This window comes from Haliaeetus albicilla, unplaced genomic scaffold (genome assembly GCF_947461875.1).
Source record: "Haliaeetus albicilla unplaced genomic scaffold, bHalAlb1.1 scaffold_184, whole genome shotgun sequence".
Taxonomy (NCBI): domain Eukaryota; kingdom Metazoa; phylum Chordata; class Aves; order Accipitriformes; family Accipitridae; genus Haliaeetus; species Haliaeetus albicilla.
Window position 1 is genome coordinate 40,193 of NW_027212455.1, and position 11,440 is coordinate 51,632.

At 64.0% G+C, this 11,440-nt stretch overlaps 1 protein-coding gene across 1 annotated transcript in view; it reads left to right on the forward strand.

Annotated features, from left to right (window-relative positions):
- The window catches only part of LOC138684130 (SH3 and multiple ankyrin repeat domains protein 1-like), a gene marked incomplete at its 3' end in the record, with an annotated part of 48,454 nt that extends 37,019 nt beyond the window's left edge, over positions 1-11,435 (forward strand). The window contains 4 exon segments of the mRNA XM_069777850.1: positions 4,737-4,819; positions 6,261-6,385; positions 9,962-10,097; positions 11,373-11,435. Coding sequence (XP_069633951.1) covers positions 4,737-4,819; positions 6,261-6,385; positions 9,962-10,097; positions 11,373-11,435 — 407 coding nt within the window.
- Between the last annotated feature and the right edge of the window lie 5 nt (positions 11,436-11,440).

Sequence of the window (11,440 nt, forward strand, 5' to 3'; positions counted from 1 at the left end):
CCGCGGGTGCGCACGCGTGTGCACGTGTGTTCACGTGCGTGTGCAGGGGCGCGGGCTAAGCGTGGGCCTGTGGGAGCGTTTGCGGGTGCAAGCGTGTCTGCGCGTGTGCACAGGCTAGTGTGTGCACAAGCGTGTGCACAAGCATGTCTGCGTGTGGGCGAGCGTGTGCATGTGCACAAGCCTGTGCACAAGCGTGTGCACAAGCGTCTCGGCACATGGAGCAGTGTGTGCATGCGCACAAGCGTGTCTGCAGGCAAGCGTGTGCGTGTACACAAGCGTGTGCTTGTGCACAAGAGCGTGCACAAGCGTGTTCATGGGCATAGGGCTGTCTGTGGGCAAGCGTGTGCACAAGCGTGTGCACAGGCAACTGTATGCACATGCGCATGTGCACAAGTATGTCTGCGTGTGAGCAAGCGTGTGCACGTGCACAGGGTTGTCTGTGGGCAAGCACGTGCGTGCACACAAGCGTGTTCGTGTGCACAAGCGTGTGCGCAGGCAAGCGTGTGCACAAGCGTGTCTGCGCGTGGGCAAGTGCGTGCACATGCACAAGCCCGTGCAAAAGTGTGCGCACATGCACAAGCGTTTCTTCGCGTCAGCAAGCGTGTGCACAAGCATCTCGGCCCATGGAGAAGTGTGTGCATGTGCACAAGCGTGTGCATAAGCGTGTCTGCGGGGAAGCGTGTGCATGTGCACAAGCATGTCTGCGTGTGGGCAAGTGTGTGCGTGTACACAAGCGTTTGCATGTGCACAAGTGTGTTCATGTGCATAGGAGTGTCTGGGCAAGTGTGTGCACAAGCATGTGCACAAGCGTGTCTGCGCGTGGGCAAGCGTGTGGGTGCGAACAAGCTTGTGCAAAAGCATGTGCACAAGCGTGTCTGCGGGAAAGCGCGTGCACGAGCGTGTGTATAAGTGTGTTCATGGGCGTAGGGGTGTCTGTGGGCAAGCGTGTGCACAAGCGTGTCTGTGCGTGAGCAAGAATGTGCGTGTGCACAAGCGTGTCGGCGGGCAAGCGTGTGCGTGTATACCAGCGTGTACATGTGCACAAGTGTGTGCACAAGCGTGTTCATGAGCATAGGGGTGTCTGTGGACAAACGTGTGCACAAGCGTGTCTGCACATGGGCAAGTGTGTGCATGTGCACAAGCGTGTTCGTGTGCACAAGTGTGTCTGTGGGCAAGTGTGTGCATGTGCGCAAGCGCGTGCACAAGTGTGTTCATGGGCATAGGGGTGCCTGTGCATGAGCGTGTGCACAAGCATGTGCACAAGCGTGTCTGTGCGTGAGCAAGCATGTGTGTGTGCACAAGCGTGTCTGTGGGCAAGCGTGTGCGTGTGCACAAGTTTGTGCACAAGCATATTCATGGGCATAGGGGTGTCTGCGGGCAAGCGTGTGCACAAGCGTGTGCACAAGCGTCTCTTCACGTGGGCAAGCGTATGCATGTGCACAAGTGTGTTCACAGGCATAGGGGTGTCTGCAGGCAAGCGTGTGCAAAAGCATGTGCACAAGCGTGTCCGCATGTAGGCAAGCGTGTGCGTGTGCACCACAAGCGTGTTCATGGCATAGAGGTGTCTGCCGGCAGTGTGTGCACAAGCGTGTCTGCGCATGGGCAAGCGTGTTCGTGTGCACAAGTGTGTCTGTGGGCAAGTGTGTGTGTATACAAGTGTGTGCATGTGCACAAGCGCGTGCACAAGTGTGTTCATGGGCATAGGGGTGTCTGTGGGAAAGTGTGCACAAGCGTGTCTACAGGAAAGTGTGTGCATGTGCACAAGCGTGTGCATGTGCGCAAGCGTGTGCACAAGCATGTTCATGGGCATAGGGGTGTCTGCAGGCAAGCGTGTGCACAAGCGTGTGCACAAGCATGTGCACAAGCGTCTCTTCACGTGGGCAAGCGTGTGTACAAGCGTGTCTGCGCGCAAGCGTGTGCATGTGCACAAGCGTGTGCGCAAGCGTATTCATGGGCATAGGGGTGTCTGTGGGAAAGTGTGCACAAGCGTGTCTACAGGAAAGTGTGTGCATGTGCACAAGCGTGTTCAAGTGCGCAAGCATGTGCACAAGCATGTACATGGGCATAGGGGTGTCTGCGGGCAAGCGTGTGCACAAGCGTGTGCACAAGCGTGTGCACAAGCGTCTCTTCACGTGGGCAAGCGTGTGTACAAGCGTGTCTGCGCGCAGGCGTGTGCATGTGCAGAAGCGTGTGCGCAAGCGTGTTCATGGGCATAGGGGTGTCTGCGGGCAGGCGTGTGCACAAGCGTGTCTGTGTGTGGGCAAGCGTGTTCGTGTGCACAAGCGTGTTCGTGTCCACAAGTGTGTCTGTGGGCAAGTGTGTGCATGTGCGCAAGCGCGTGCACAAGTGTGTTCATGGGCATAGGGGTGTCTGTGGGAAAGTGTGCACAAGCGTGTCTACAGGAAAGTGTGTGCATGCGCACAAGCATGTGCATGTGCGCAAGCACGTGCACAAGCGTGTTCATGGGCATAAGGGTGTCTGCGGGCAAGCGTGTGCACAAGCGTGTTTACAAGCAAGTGTGTGCATGTGCACGAGCGTGTGCATGTGTGCAAGCGTGTGCACAAGCGTGTCTGTGTGTGGGCAAGCGTGTTCGTGTGCACAAGTGTGTCTGCGCATGGGCAAGTGTGTGCATGTATACAAGCATATGCACAAGCACGTGCACAAGCGTGTTCATGGGCATAGGGGTGTCTGTGGGCAAGCGTGTGCACAAGCGTGTCTGCACATGGGCAAGTGTGTGCATGTGCACAAGCGTGTTCGTGTGCACAAGTGTGTCTGTGGGCAAGTGTGTGCGTGTGCACAAGCATGTTCATGGGCATAGGGGTGTCTGCGGGCAAGCGTGTGCACAAGCGTGTGCACAAGCGTGTGCACAAGCGTCTCTTCACGTGGGCAAGCGTGTGTACAAGCGTGTCTGCGCGTGTGCACAGGCTAGTGTGTGCACAAGCGTGTGCACAAGCATGTCTGCGTGTGGGCGAGCGTGTGCATGTGCACAAGCGTCTCGGCACATGGAGCAGTGTGTGCATGCGCACAAGCGTGTCTGCAGGCAAGCGTGTGCGTGTGCACAAGTTTGTGCACAAGCATATTCATGGGCATAGGGGTGTCTGCGGGCAAGCGTGTGCACAAGCGTGTGCACAAGCGTCTCTTCACGTGGGCAAGCGTGTGCACAAGCGTGTCTGCGCATGGGCAAGCGTGTTCGTGTGCACAAGTGTGGCTGTGGGCAAGTGCGTGCGTGTATACAAGCATGTGCATGTGCACAAGCACGTGCACAAGCGTGTTCATGGGCATAAGGGTGTCTGCGGGCAAGCGTGTGCACAAGCGTGTTTACAAGCAAGTGTGTGCATGTGCACGAGCGTGTGCATGTGTGCAAGCGTGTGCACAAGCGTGTCTGTGTGTGGGCAAGCGTGTTCGTGTGCACAAGTGTGTCTGCGCATGGGCAAGTGTGTGCATGTATACAAGCATATGCACAAGCACGTGCACAAGCGTGTTCATGGGCATAGGGGTGTCTGTGGGCAAGCGTGTGCACAAGCGTGTCTGCACATGGGCAAGTGTGTGCATGTGCACAAGCGTGTTCGTGTGCACAAGTGTGTCTGTGGGCAAGTGTGTGCGTGTGCACAAGCATGTTCATGGGCATAGGGGTGTCTGCGGGCAAGCGTGTGCACAAGCGTGTGCACAAGCGTGTGCACAAGCGTCTCTTCACATGGGCAAGCGTGTGTACAAGCGTGTCTGCGGGCAAGCGTGTGCATGTGCACAAGCGCGTGCGCAAGCGTGTTCACGGGCATAGGGGTGTCTGTGGGCAAGCGTGTGCACAAGCGTGTCTGCGCATGGGCAAGCGTGTGCGTGTGCACAAGTGTGTCTGTGGGCAAGTGCGTGCGTGTGCACAAGCGTGTGCACAAGCGTGTTCATGGGCATCGGGGTGTCTGTGGGCAAGCGTGTGCACAAGCGTGTCTACAGGCAAGTGTGTGCATGTGCGCAAGCATGTGCACAAGCGTGTCTGTGTGTGGGCAAGCGTGTTCGTGTGCACAAGTGTGTCTGTGGGCAAGTGCGTGCGTGTATACAAGCGTGTGCATGTTCATAAGCATGTGCACAAGCGTGTTCATGGGCATAGGGGTGTCTGCGGGCAAGCGTGTGCACAAGCGTGTGCACAAGCGTCTCTTCACGTGGGCAAGCGTGAGTACAAGCGTGTCTGCGCGCAAGCGTGAGCATGTGCACAAGCACGTGCGCAAGCATGTTCATGGGCATAGGGGTGTCTGTGGGCAAGTGTGTGCACAAGTGTGTCTACAGGCAAGTGTGTGCCTGTACACAAGCGTGTGCGTGTGCGCAAGCGTGTGCACAAGCGTGTTCATGGGCATAGGGGTGTCTGCGGGCAAGCGTGCGCACAAGCATGCGCACAAGCGCGTGCACAAGTGTGTCTGCGCGTGTTCACAAGCGTGTTCACAAGCGTCTCTTCGCGTGGCCAAGCGTGTGCGTGCACGCCACCGAGCCTATGCACCGGCGTGCGCGCGGGGAGCTCCCGCCCCGCCACACGCCAGGCGCACGCGTGTCACCGCCGGCGGCCGTGTGTCGCACACGCGTGTGCGGGGCCGAGCGTGGGGTGGGGGGCGCGGGGACGGGACAGACGGACACGTGGGGACACGGACTCGCCCCGGTCCCCCCCCGCGGGGACGCGTGTCCTCACGCCCGTGTCCGTGTCCCCGTGTCCCCCCGTGTCCCCCCGTGTCCCCCCGTGTCCCCCCCCCCAGTGATTACATCATTAAGGAGAAGACGGTTTTGCTGCAGAAAAAGGACAACGAGGGGTTCGGTTTCGTCCTGCGCGGGGCTAAGGGTGAGTTTGGGGGGGGGTCCTGGGGGGGTCCTGGGGTCCCTGGGGGTCTCTGGGGGTCTCGGGGGGGGGGGTGAAAGGAGTTTAGGGGGGGATTGGAGGGGTCTAGGAGAGTTTGGGGGGGGTCCTGGGGTGTCTGGGGGGGCCCTGGGGGTCTGGGGGGGGGTCCTGGGGGTGTCCTGGGGGCATTTGGGGGGGTCCTGGGGGGGTCTAAGGGGTCCCTGGGGGTCTCTGGGGGTCTCGGGGGGGGGGGTGAAAGGAGTTTAGGGGGGATTGGGGGGGGTCTAGGAGAGTTTGGGGGGGGTCCTGGGGTGTCTGGGGGGGCCCTGGGGGTCTGGGGGGGGGTCCTGGGGGTGTCCTGGGGGCATTTTGGGGGGGTCCTGGGGGGGTCTAAGGGGTCCCTGGGGGTCTCTGGGGGTCTCGGGGGGGGGGTGAAAGGAGTTTAGGGGGGATTGGGGGGGGTCTAGGAGAGTTTGGGGGGGGTCCTGGGGTGTCTGGGGGGGCCCTGGGGGTCTGGGGGGGGGTCGTGGGGGTCCCCTGAGGGCATTTGGGGGGGTCCTGGGGGGGTCTAAGGGGTCCCTGGGGGTCTCTGGGGGTCTCGGGGGGGGGGTGAAAGGAGTTTAGGGGGGGCTTGGGGGGGTCTGAGAGAGTTTGGGGGGTCTAGGGGGTCTCTGGGGGGGGATGAAGGGAGTTTAGGGGGGATTGGGGGGGTCTGGAAGGGATTGGGGGGGTCCTGGGGGGGTTTAGGGGGTCCCTGGGGGGTCTCTGGGGGTCTCGGGGGGGGGGGGTGAAAGGAGTTTAGGGGGGGATTGGGGGGGTCTAGGAGAGTTTGGGGGGGGTCCTGGGGTGTCTGGAGGGTCCCTGGGGGGGGCCCTGGGGGTCTGGGGGGGGGTCCTGGGGGTCCCCTGAGGGCAATTGGGGGGGTCCTGGGGGGGGGTCTAGGGGGTCTCTGGGGGGGGCAAAAGGAATTTAGGGGGGGCTTGGGGGGGTCTGAGAGAGTTTGGGGGGGTCTAGGGGTCTCTGGGGGGGGATGAAGGGAGTTTAGGGGGATTGGGGGGGTCTGGAAGGGGATTGGGGGGGTCCTGGGGGGGTTTAGGGGGTCCCCTGAGGGCATTTGGGGGGTCCAAGGGGTCCCAGGGGGTCCCTGTGGGTGGGGTAAAGGGAGTTTAGGGGGGCATTTGGGGGGGGTTTGGGGGGGTCTAGGGGGGCCCTGGGGGGGGTCTCGGGGGGGGGTGAAGGGAGTTTAGGGGGGCTTGGGGGGGTCTAGGAGAGTTTGGGGGGGGTCTAGGGGGTCCCTGGGGGGGACCCTGGGGCCCTGGGGGGGGGTCCTGGGGGTCCCCTGAGGGCCCTTGGGGGGGCTCGGGAGGGTCTGGGGGGTCCCCTGGGGTTTGGGGGGGTGCTGGGGGGGTCCCCGCGGGTGCCGGTGGTGACCCCCCCCCCGCAGCGCAGACCCCCATCGAGGAGTTCACGCCGACGCCGGCCTTCCCGGCCCTCCAGTACCTGGAGTCGGTGGACGAGGGCGGCGTGGCGTGGCGCGCCGGGCTGCGCATGGGGGACTTCCTCATCGAGGTCAGCGCCCCCCCCACCCAAAACCCACCCACGGGGGACGGCACCCACCCCACCCAAAACCCACCCACGGGGGACGGCACCCGCCCCACCCAAAACCCACCCACGGGGGACAGCACCCACCCACCCCACCCATGGGGGACAGCGCCCACCCACGGGGGACAAGAACCCACCCACGGGGGACAGGACCCACCCACGGGGGACGGCACCCGCCCCCACCCAAAACCCACCCACGGGGGACAGCACCTGCCCCACCCAAAACTGACCCACAGGGGACAGCACCCACCCACAGGGGACAGAACCCACCCACGGGGGAACGGCAACCCACCCACGGGGGACAAGAACCCACCCAACCACCAGGGACAGAACCCACCCACGGGGGACAGAACCCACCCACAGGGGACGGCACCCGCCCCACCCAAAACCCACCCACGGGGGACGGCACCCGCCCCACCCAAAACCCACCCACGGGGGACGGAACCCGCCCACGGGGGAATAGCACCCACCCACGGGGGACAGAACCCACCCACGGTGGAACAGCACCCACCCACGGGGGACAAGAACCCACCCAACCCACCAGGGACAGAACCCACCCACGGGGGACAGAACCCACCCACGAGAGACAGAACCTACCCCACCCAAAACCCACCCACGGGGGACGGCACCCGCCCACGGGGGAATAGCACCCGCCCACGGGGGAACAGCACCCACCCACGGGGGACAAGAACCCACCCAACCCACCAGGGACAGAACCCACCCATGGGGGAATAGCACCCACCCACAAGGGACAGAACCCACCCCACCCATGGGGGACAGCGCCCACCCACGGGGGAATAGCACCCACCCACGGGGGACAAGAACCCACCCACGGGGGACAGAACCCACCCACGGGGGACAAGAACCCACCCACGGGGGACAGGACCCACCCACAGGGGAACAGCACCCACCCACAGGGGACGGCACCCACCCACAGGGGACAAGAACCCACCCACGGGGGGAATAGCACCCACCCACGGGTGATGGCACCCACCCCACCCACGGGGGACAGGACCCACCCACGGGGGACAGACCCCAACCCATGGGGGAATAGCACCCACCCACGGGGGACAAGAACCCACCCACGGGGGATGGCACCCACCCCACCCACGAGGGACAGCACCCACCCACGGGGGGACGGCACCCACCCGTGGGGGACAGACCCCAACCCACGGGGGACGGCACCCACCCACGGGTGGCAGCACCCACCGGAGGGGCTGATAGCACCCACCCGGGGGCACCCACGGGGGACAGCACCCACCCACGGGGGACCCAGACCCACCCCCACCCCCTCTGCAGGCGTGTGCGTGCATGTCCGGGCGTGCTCTGGCGTGTCCTGGTGCGCCTTGGCGTGTCAGGGCGTGTCAGGGTGTGTCAGGGCGTGCCTTTGCGTGTCAGGGCGTGCCTTTGTGCGTGCGGGTGTGTCAGGGCGTGTCAGGGCGTGCCTTTGCGCATCAGGGCGTGTCAGGGCGTGTTCCATTGTGCTTTGGCGTGCCTTGGCGTGCCAGGGCGTGCCTTTGCGTATGTGGGTGTGTCGGGGCGTGCCTCAGGGCGTGTCAGGGTGTGCTCCATTGTGCTGTGGCGTGCCTTGGCGTGTGCTGGCGTGCCTTGGCGTGTGCCTTGGCGTGCCTTGGCGTGTGTTGGTGTGTGCTGGCATGTGTTGGTGTGCCTTGGTGTGCCTTAGCGTGTGTTGGCGTGCCTTGGCGTGTGCTGGTGTGCCTTGGCGTGCGTTGGCGTGCCTTGGCGTGTGTTGGGCGTGCCTTGGCGTGCCTTGATGTGTGCTGGCGTGCCTTGGCGTGCCTTGGCGTGTTCTGGCGTGCCTTGGCATGTGCCTTGGTGTGTGGCTGGCATGTGCTGGTGTGCCTTGGCGTGTTCTGGCGTGCCTTGGCATGTGCCTTGGTATGCCTTAGTGTGTGCTGGCATGTGTTGGCGTGCCTTGGCGTGCCTTACCATGTGTTGGCGTGCCTTGGTGTGTGCTGGTGTGCCTTGGCGTGCCTTGGCGTGCCTGGTGTGCCTTGGCGTGTGCTGGCACGCGTTGGTGTGCCTTGGTGTGCCTTAACGTGTGTTGGCGTGCCTTGGTGTGCCTTGACGTGCCTTGGCGTGTGTTGGTGTGCCCTGGCATGTGCTGGCATGCCTTGGCGTGCCTTGGCGTGTGCCTTGGCGTGTTCTGGCGTGCCTTGGCATGTGCCTTGGTGTGTGCTGGCATGTGTTGGTGTGCCTTGGCGTGTTCTGGCGTGCCTTGGCATGTGCCTTGGTATGCCTTAGTGTGTGCTGGCATGTGTTGGCGTGCCTTGGCGTGCCTTACCATGTGTTGGCGTGCCTTGGTGTGTGCTGGCGTGCCTTGGCGTGCCTGGTGCGCCTTGGCATGTGCTGGCACGCGTTGGTGTGCCTTGGTGTGCCTTAACGTGTGTTGGCGTGCCTTGGTGTGCCTTGACGTGCCTTGGCGTGTGTTGGTGTGCCCTGGCATGTGCTGGCATGCCTTGGCGTGCCTTGGCGTGTGCCTTGGTGTGTGCTGGTGTGCCTTGGCATGAGCTGGCATGCCTTGGCGTGCCTTGGCGTGTGTTGGTGTGCCTTGGCGTGTGCTGGCACGCCTCGGCGTGCCTTGGCGTGTGCTGGCGTCCCTTGGCATGTGCTGGCGTGTCTTGGCATGCCTTGGCGAGTCTTGGTGTGCCTTGGCGTGTGCTGGCACGCCTCGGCGTGCCTTGGTGTGTGCTGGCGTCCCTTGGCATGTGCTGGCGTGTCTTGGCGTGCCTTGGCGAGTCTTGGTGTGCCTTGGTGTGTGCTGGCATGCCTTGGTGTGCCTTGGCGTGTTCTGGCGTGCCTTGGCGTGTGCTGGTGGGCCTTGACGTGTGCTGGCGTGCCTTGGCGTGCCTTGCCATGTGCTGGCGTGCCTTGGCATGTGTTGGCGTGCCTTGGTGTGTGCTGGTGTGCCTTGGTGTGCCTTGGCATGTGCTGGTGTGCCTTGGCGTGCCCTGGCGTGCCTTGGTGTGTGCTGGCATGCCTTGGTGTGCCTTGGCGTGTCTTGGTGCGTCTTGGTGTGTGTTGGCGTGCCTTGGTGTGTGCTGGCATGCCTTGGCGTGCCTTGGCGTGCCTTAACGTGTGTTGGCGTGCCTCAGTGTGTGTTGGCGTGCCTTGGTGTGTGCTGGCATGCCTTGGTGTGCCTTGGCGTGTGTTGGCGTGCCTTGGCGTGTGCTGGCGTGCCTCGGCGTGCCTTGGCGTGCCTTGGCGTGTGCTGGTGTCCCTTGGCATGTGCTGGCGTGCCTTGGCGTGCCTTGGCGAGTCTTGGCGTGCCTTGGCGTGTGCTGGTGTGCCTTGGCATGTGTTGGCGTGCCTTGGCATGTGTTGGCGTGCCTTGGTGTGTGCTGGCACGCCTTGGCATGCCTTAGCATGTGTTGGTGTGCCTTGGCGTGTGCTGGTGTGCCTTGGCGTGTGCTGGTGTGCCTTGGCGTGTGTTGGCGTCCCTTGGCGTGCCCCGGCGTGCCTTGGCAGGCGCCTGGCGTGGCCTTGGCGTGTCAGGGCGTGTCAGGGCGTGTTGGCGCGCAGGTGAACGGCCAGAACGTGGTGAAGGTGGGGCACCGCCAGGTCGTCAACATGATCCGTCAGGGGGGGAACAGCCTCGTCGTCAAGGTCGTGATGGTGACGCGACACCCCGAGGCCCCCGAGGGACCCCGGCGCAGGGGTACCCGACTCCGGGGGGGGGGGTCCGGGGTCCATGGGTGGGGGTCTCGGGGGCCTGGGGCCATGGGTGGGGGGGCCTGGGGCCATGGGTGGGGGTCTCAGACACCTGGGGCCATGGGTGGAGGCACCAAAGTCCATGGGTGGGGGGCCCAGATACATGGGGCCATGGGTGGGGGTCCTGGGTCCATGGGTGAGGGTCCTGGGTCCATGGGTGGGGGCTCCTAAGTCCATGGGTGGGGGGTCCTGGGTGCCTGGGTCCATGGGTGGGGGGTCTCAGACACATGGGTCCATGGGTGGGGGCTCCTGGGTCCATGGGTGGGGGTCTCAGATGCCTGGGTCCATGGGTGGAGGCACCGAAGTCCATGGGTGGGGGGTCCTGGGTCCATGGGTGGGGGGTCCTGGGTCCATAGATGGGGGGTTCTGGGTCTATGGGTGGGGGTCCTGGGTCCATGGGTCCATGGGTGGGGGCTCCTGGGTCCATGGGTGGGGGCTCCTGGGTCCATGGGTGGGGGGTCTCAGACACATGGGTCCATGGGTGGGGGCTCCTGGGTCCATGGGTGGGGGGTCCTGGGTCCATGGGTGGGGGTCTCAGATGCCTGGGTCCATGGGTGGAGGCGCCGAAGTCCATGGGTGGGGGGTCCTGGGTCCATAGGTGGGGGCTCCTAAGCCGATGGGTGGGGGTCCAAGATATGTGGGTCCATGGGCGGGGGGTCCCAGGGACCTGGGTCCATGGGTGGGGACTTTTAAGTCCATGGGTGGGGGGGTCCCAGACACCCGGGTCCATGGGTGGGGGGTCCAGGGTCGATGCCTGGGTCCATGGGTGGGGGTCTCAAACACCTGGGTCCATGGGTGGGGGTCCAAGATTTGTGGGTCCATGGGTGGGGGGTCCCAAACACCTGGGTCCATGGGTGGGGGTCACCTGAGTCCATGGGTGGGGGGTCCTGGGTCCATGGGTGGGGGGTCCTGGGTGCCTGGGTCTATGGGTGGGGGTCTCAGACGCCTGGGTCCATGGGTGGGGGGTCCAGGGTCCATGGGTGGGGGCTCCTAAGTCTATGGGTGGGGGGTCCCAATGCTTGGGTCCGTGGGTGGGGGGTCCTGGGTCCATGGGTGGGGGTCCCAGACACCTGGGTCCATGGGTGGGGGCACCCAAAAAGCTAGGACCCCTGGAGAAGGGGGTCCTGGACACCCAGCTCCATGGGGGGGGGGGGGTACCCAGATACTTGGGTCCTTTATGGGTGGGGGGGTCCCTGACCCCCCCACCCCTCTGCCTCCGCAGCCGCCCCCCCCCCAGCCGCGGCGTCTCCCAGCTCCGGCCATTTCCCTGCGCTCCAAGTCCATGACCTC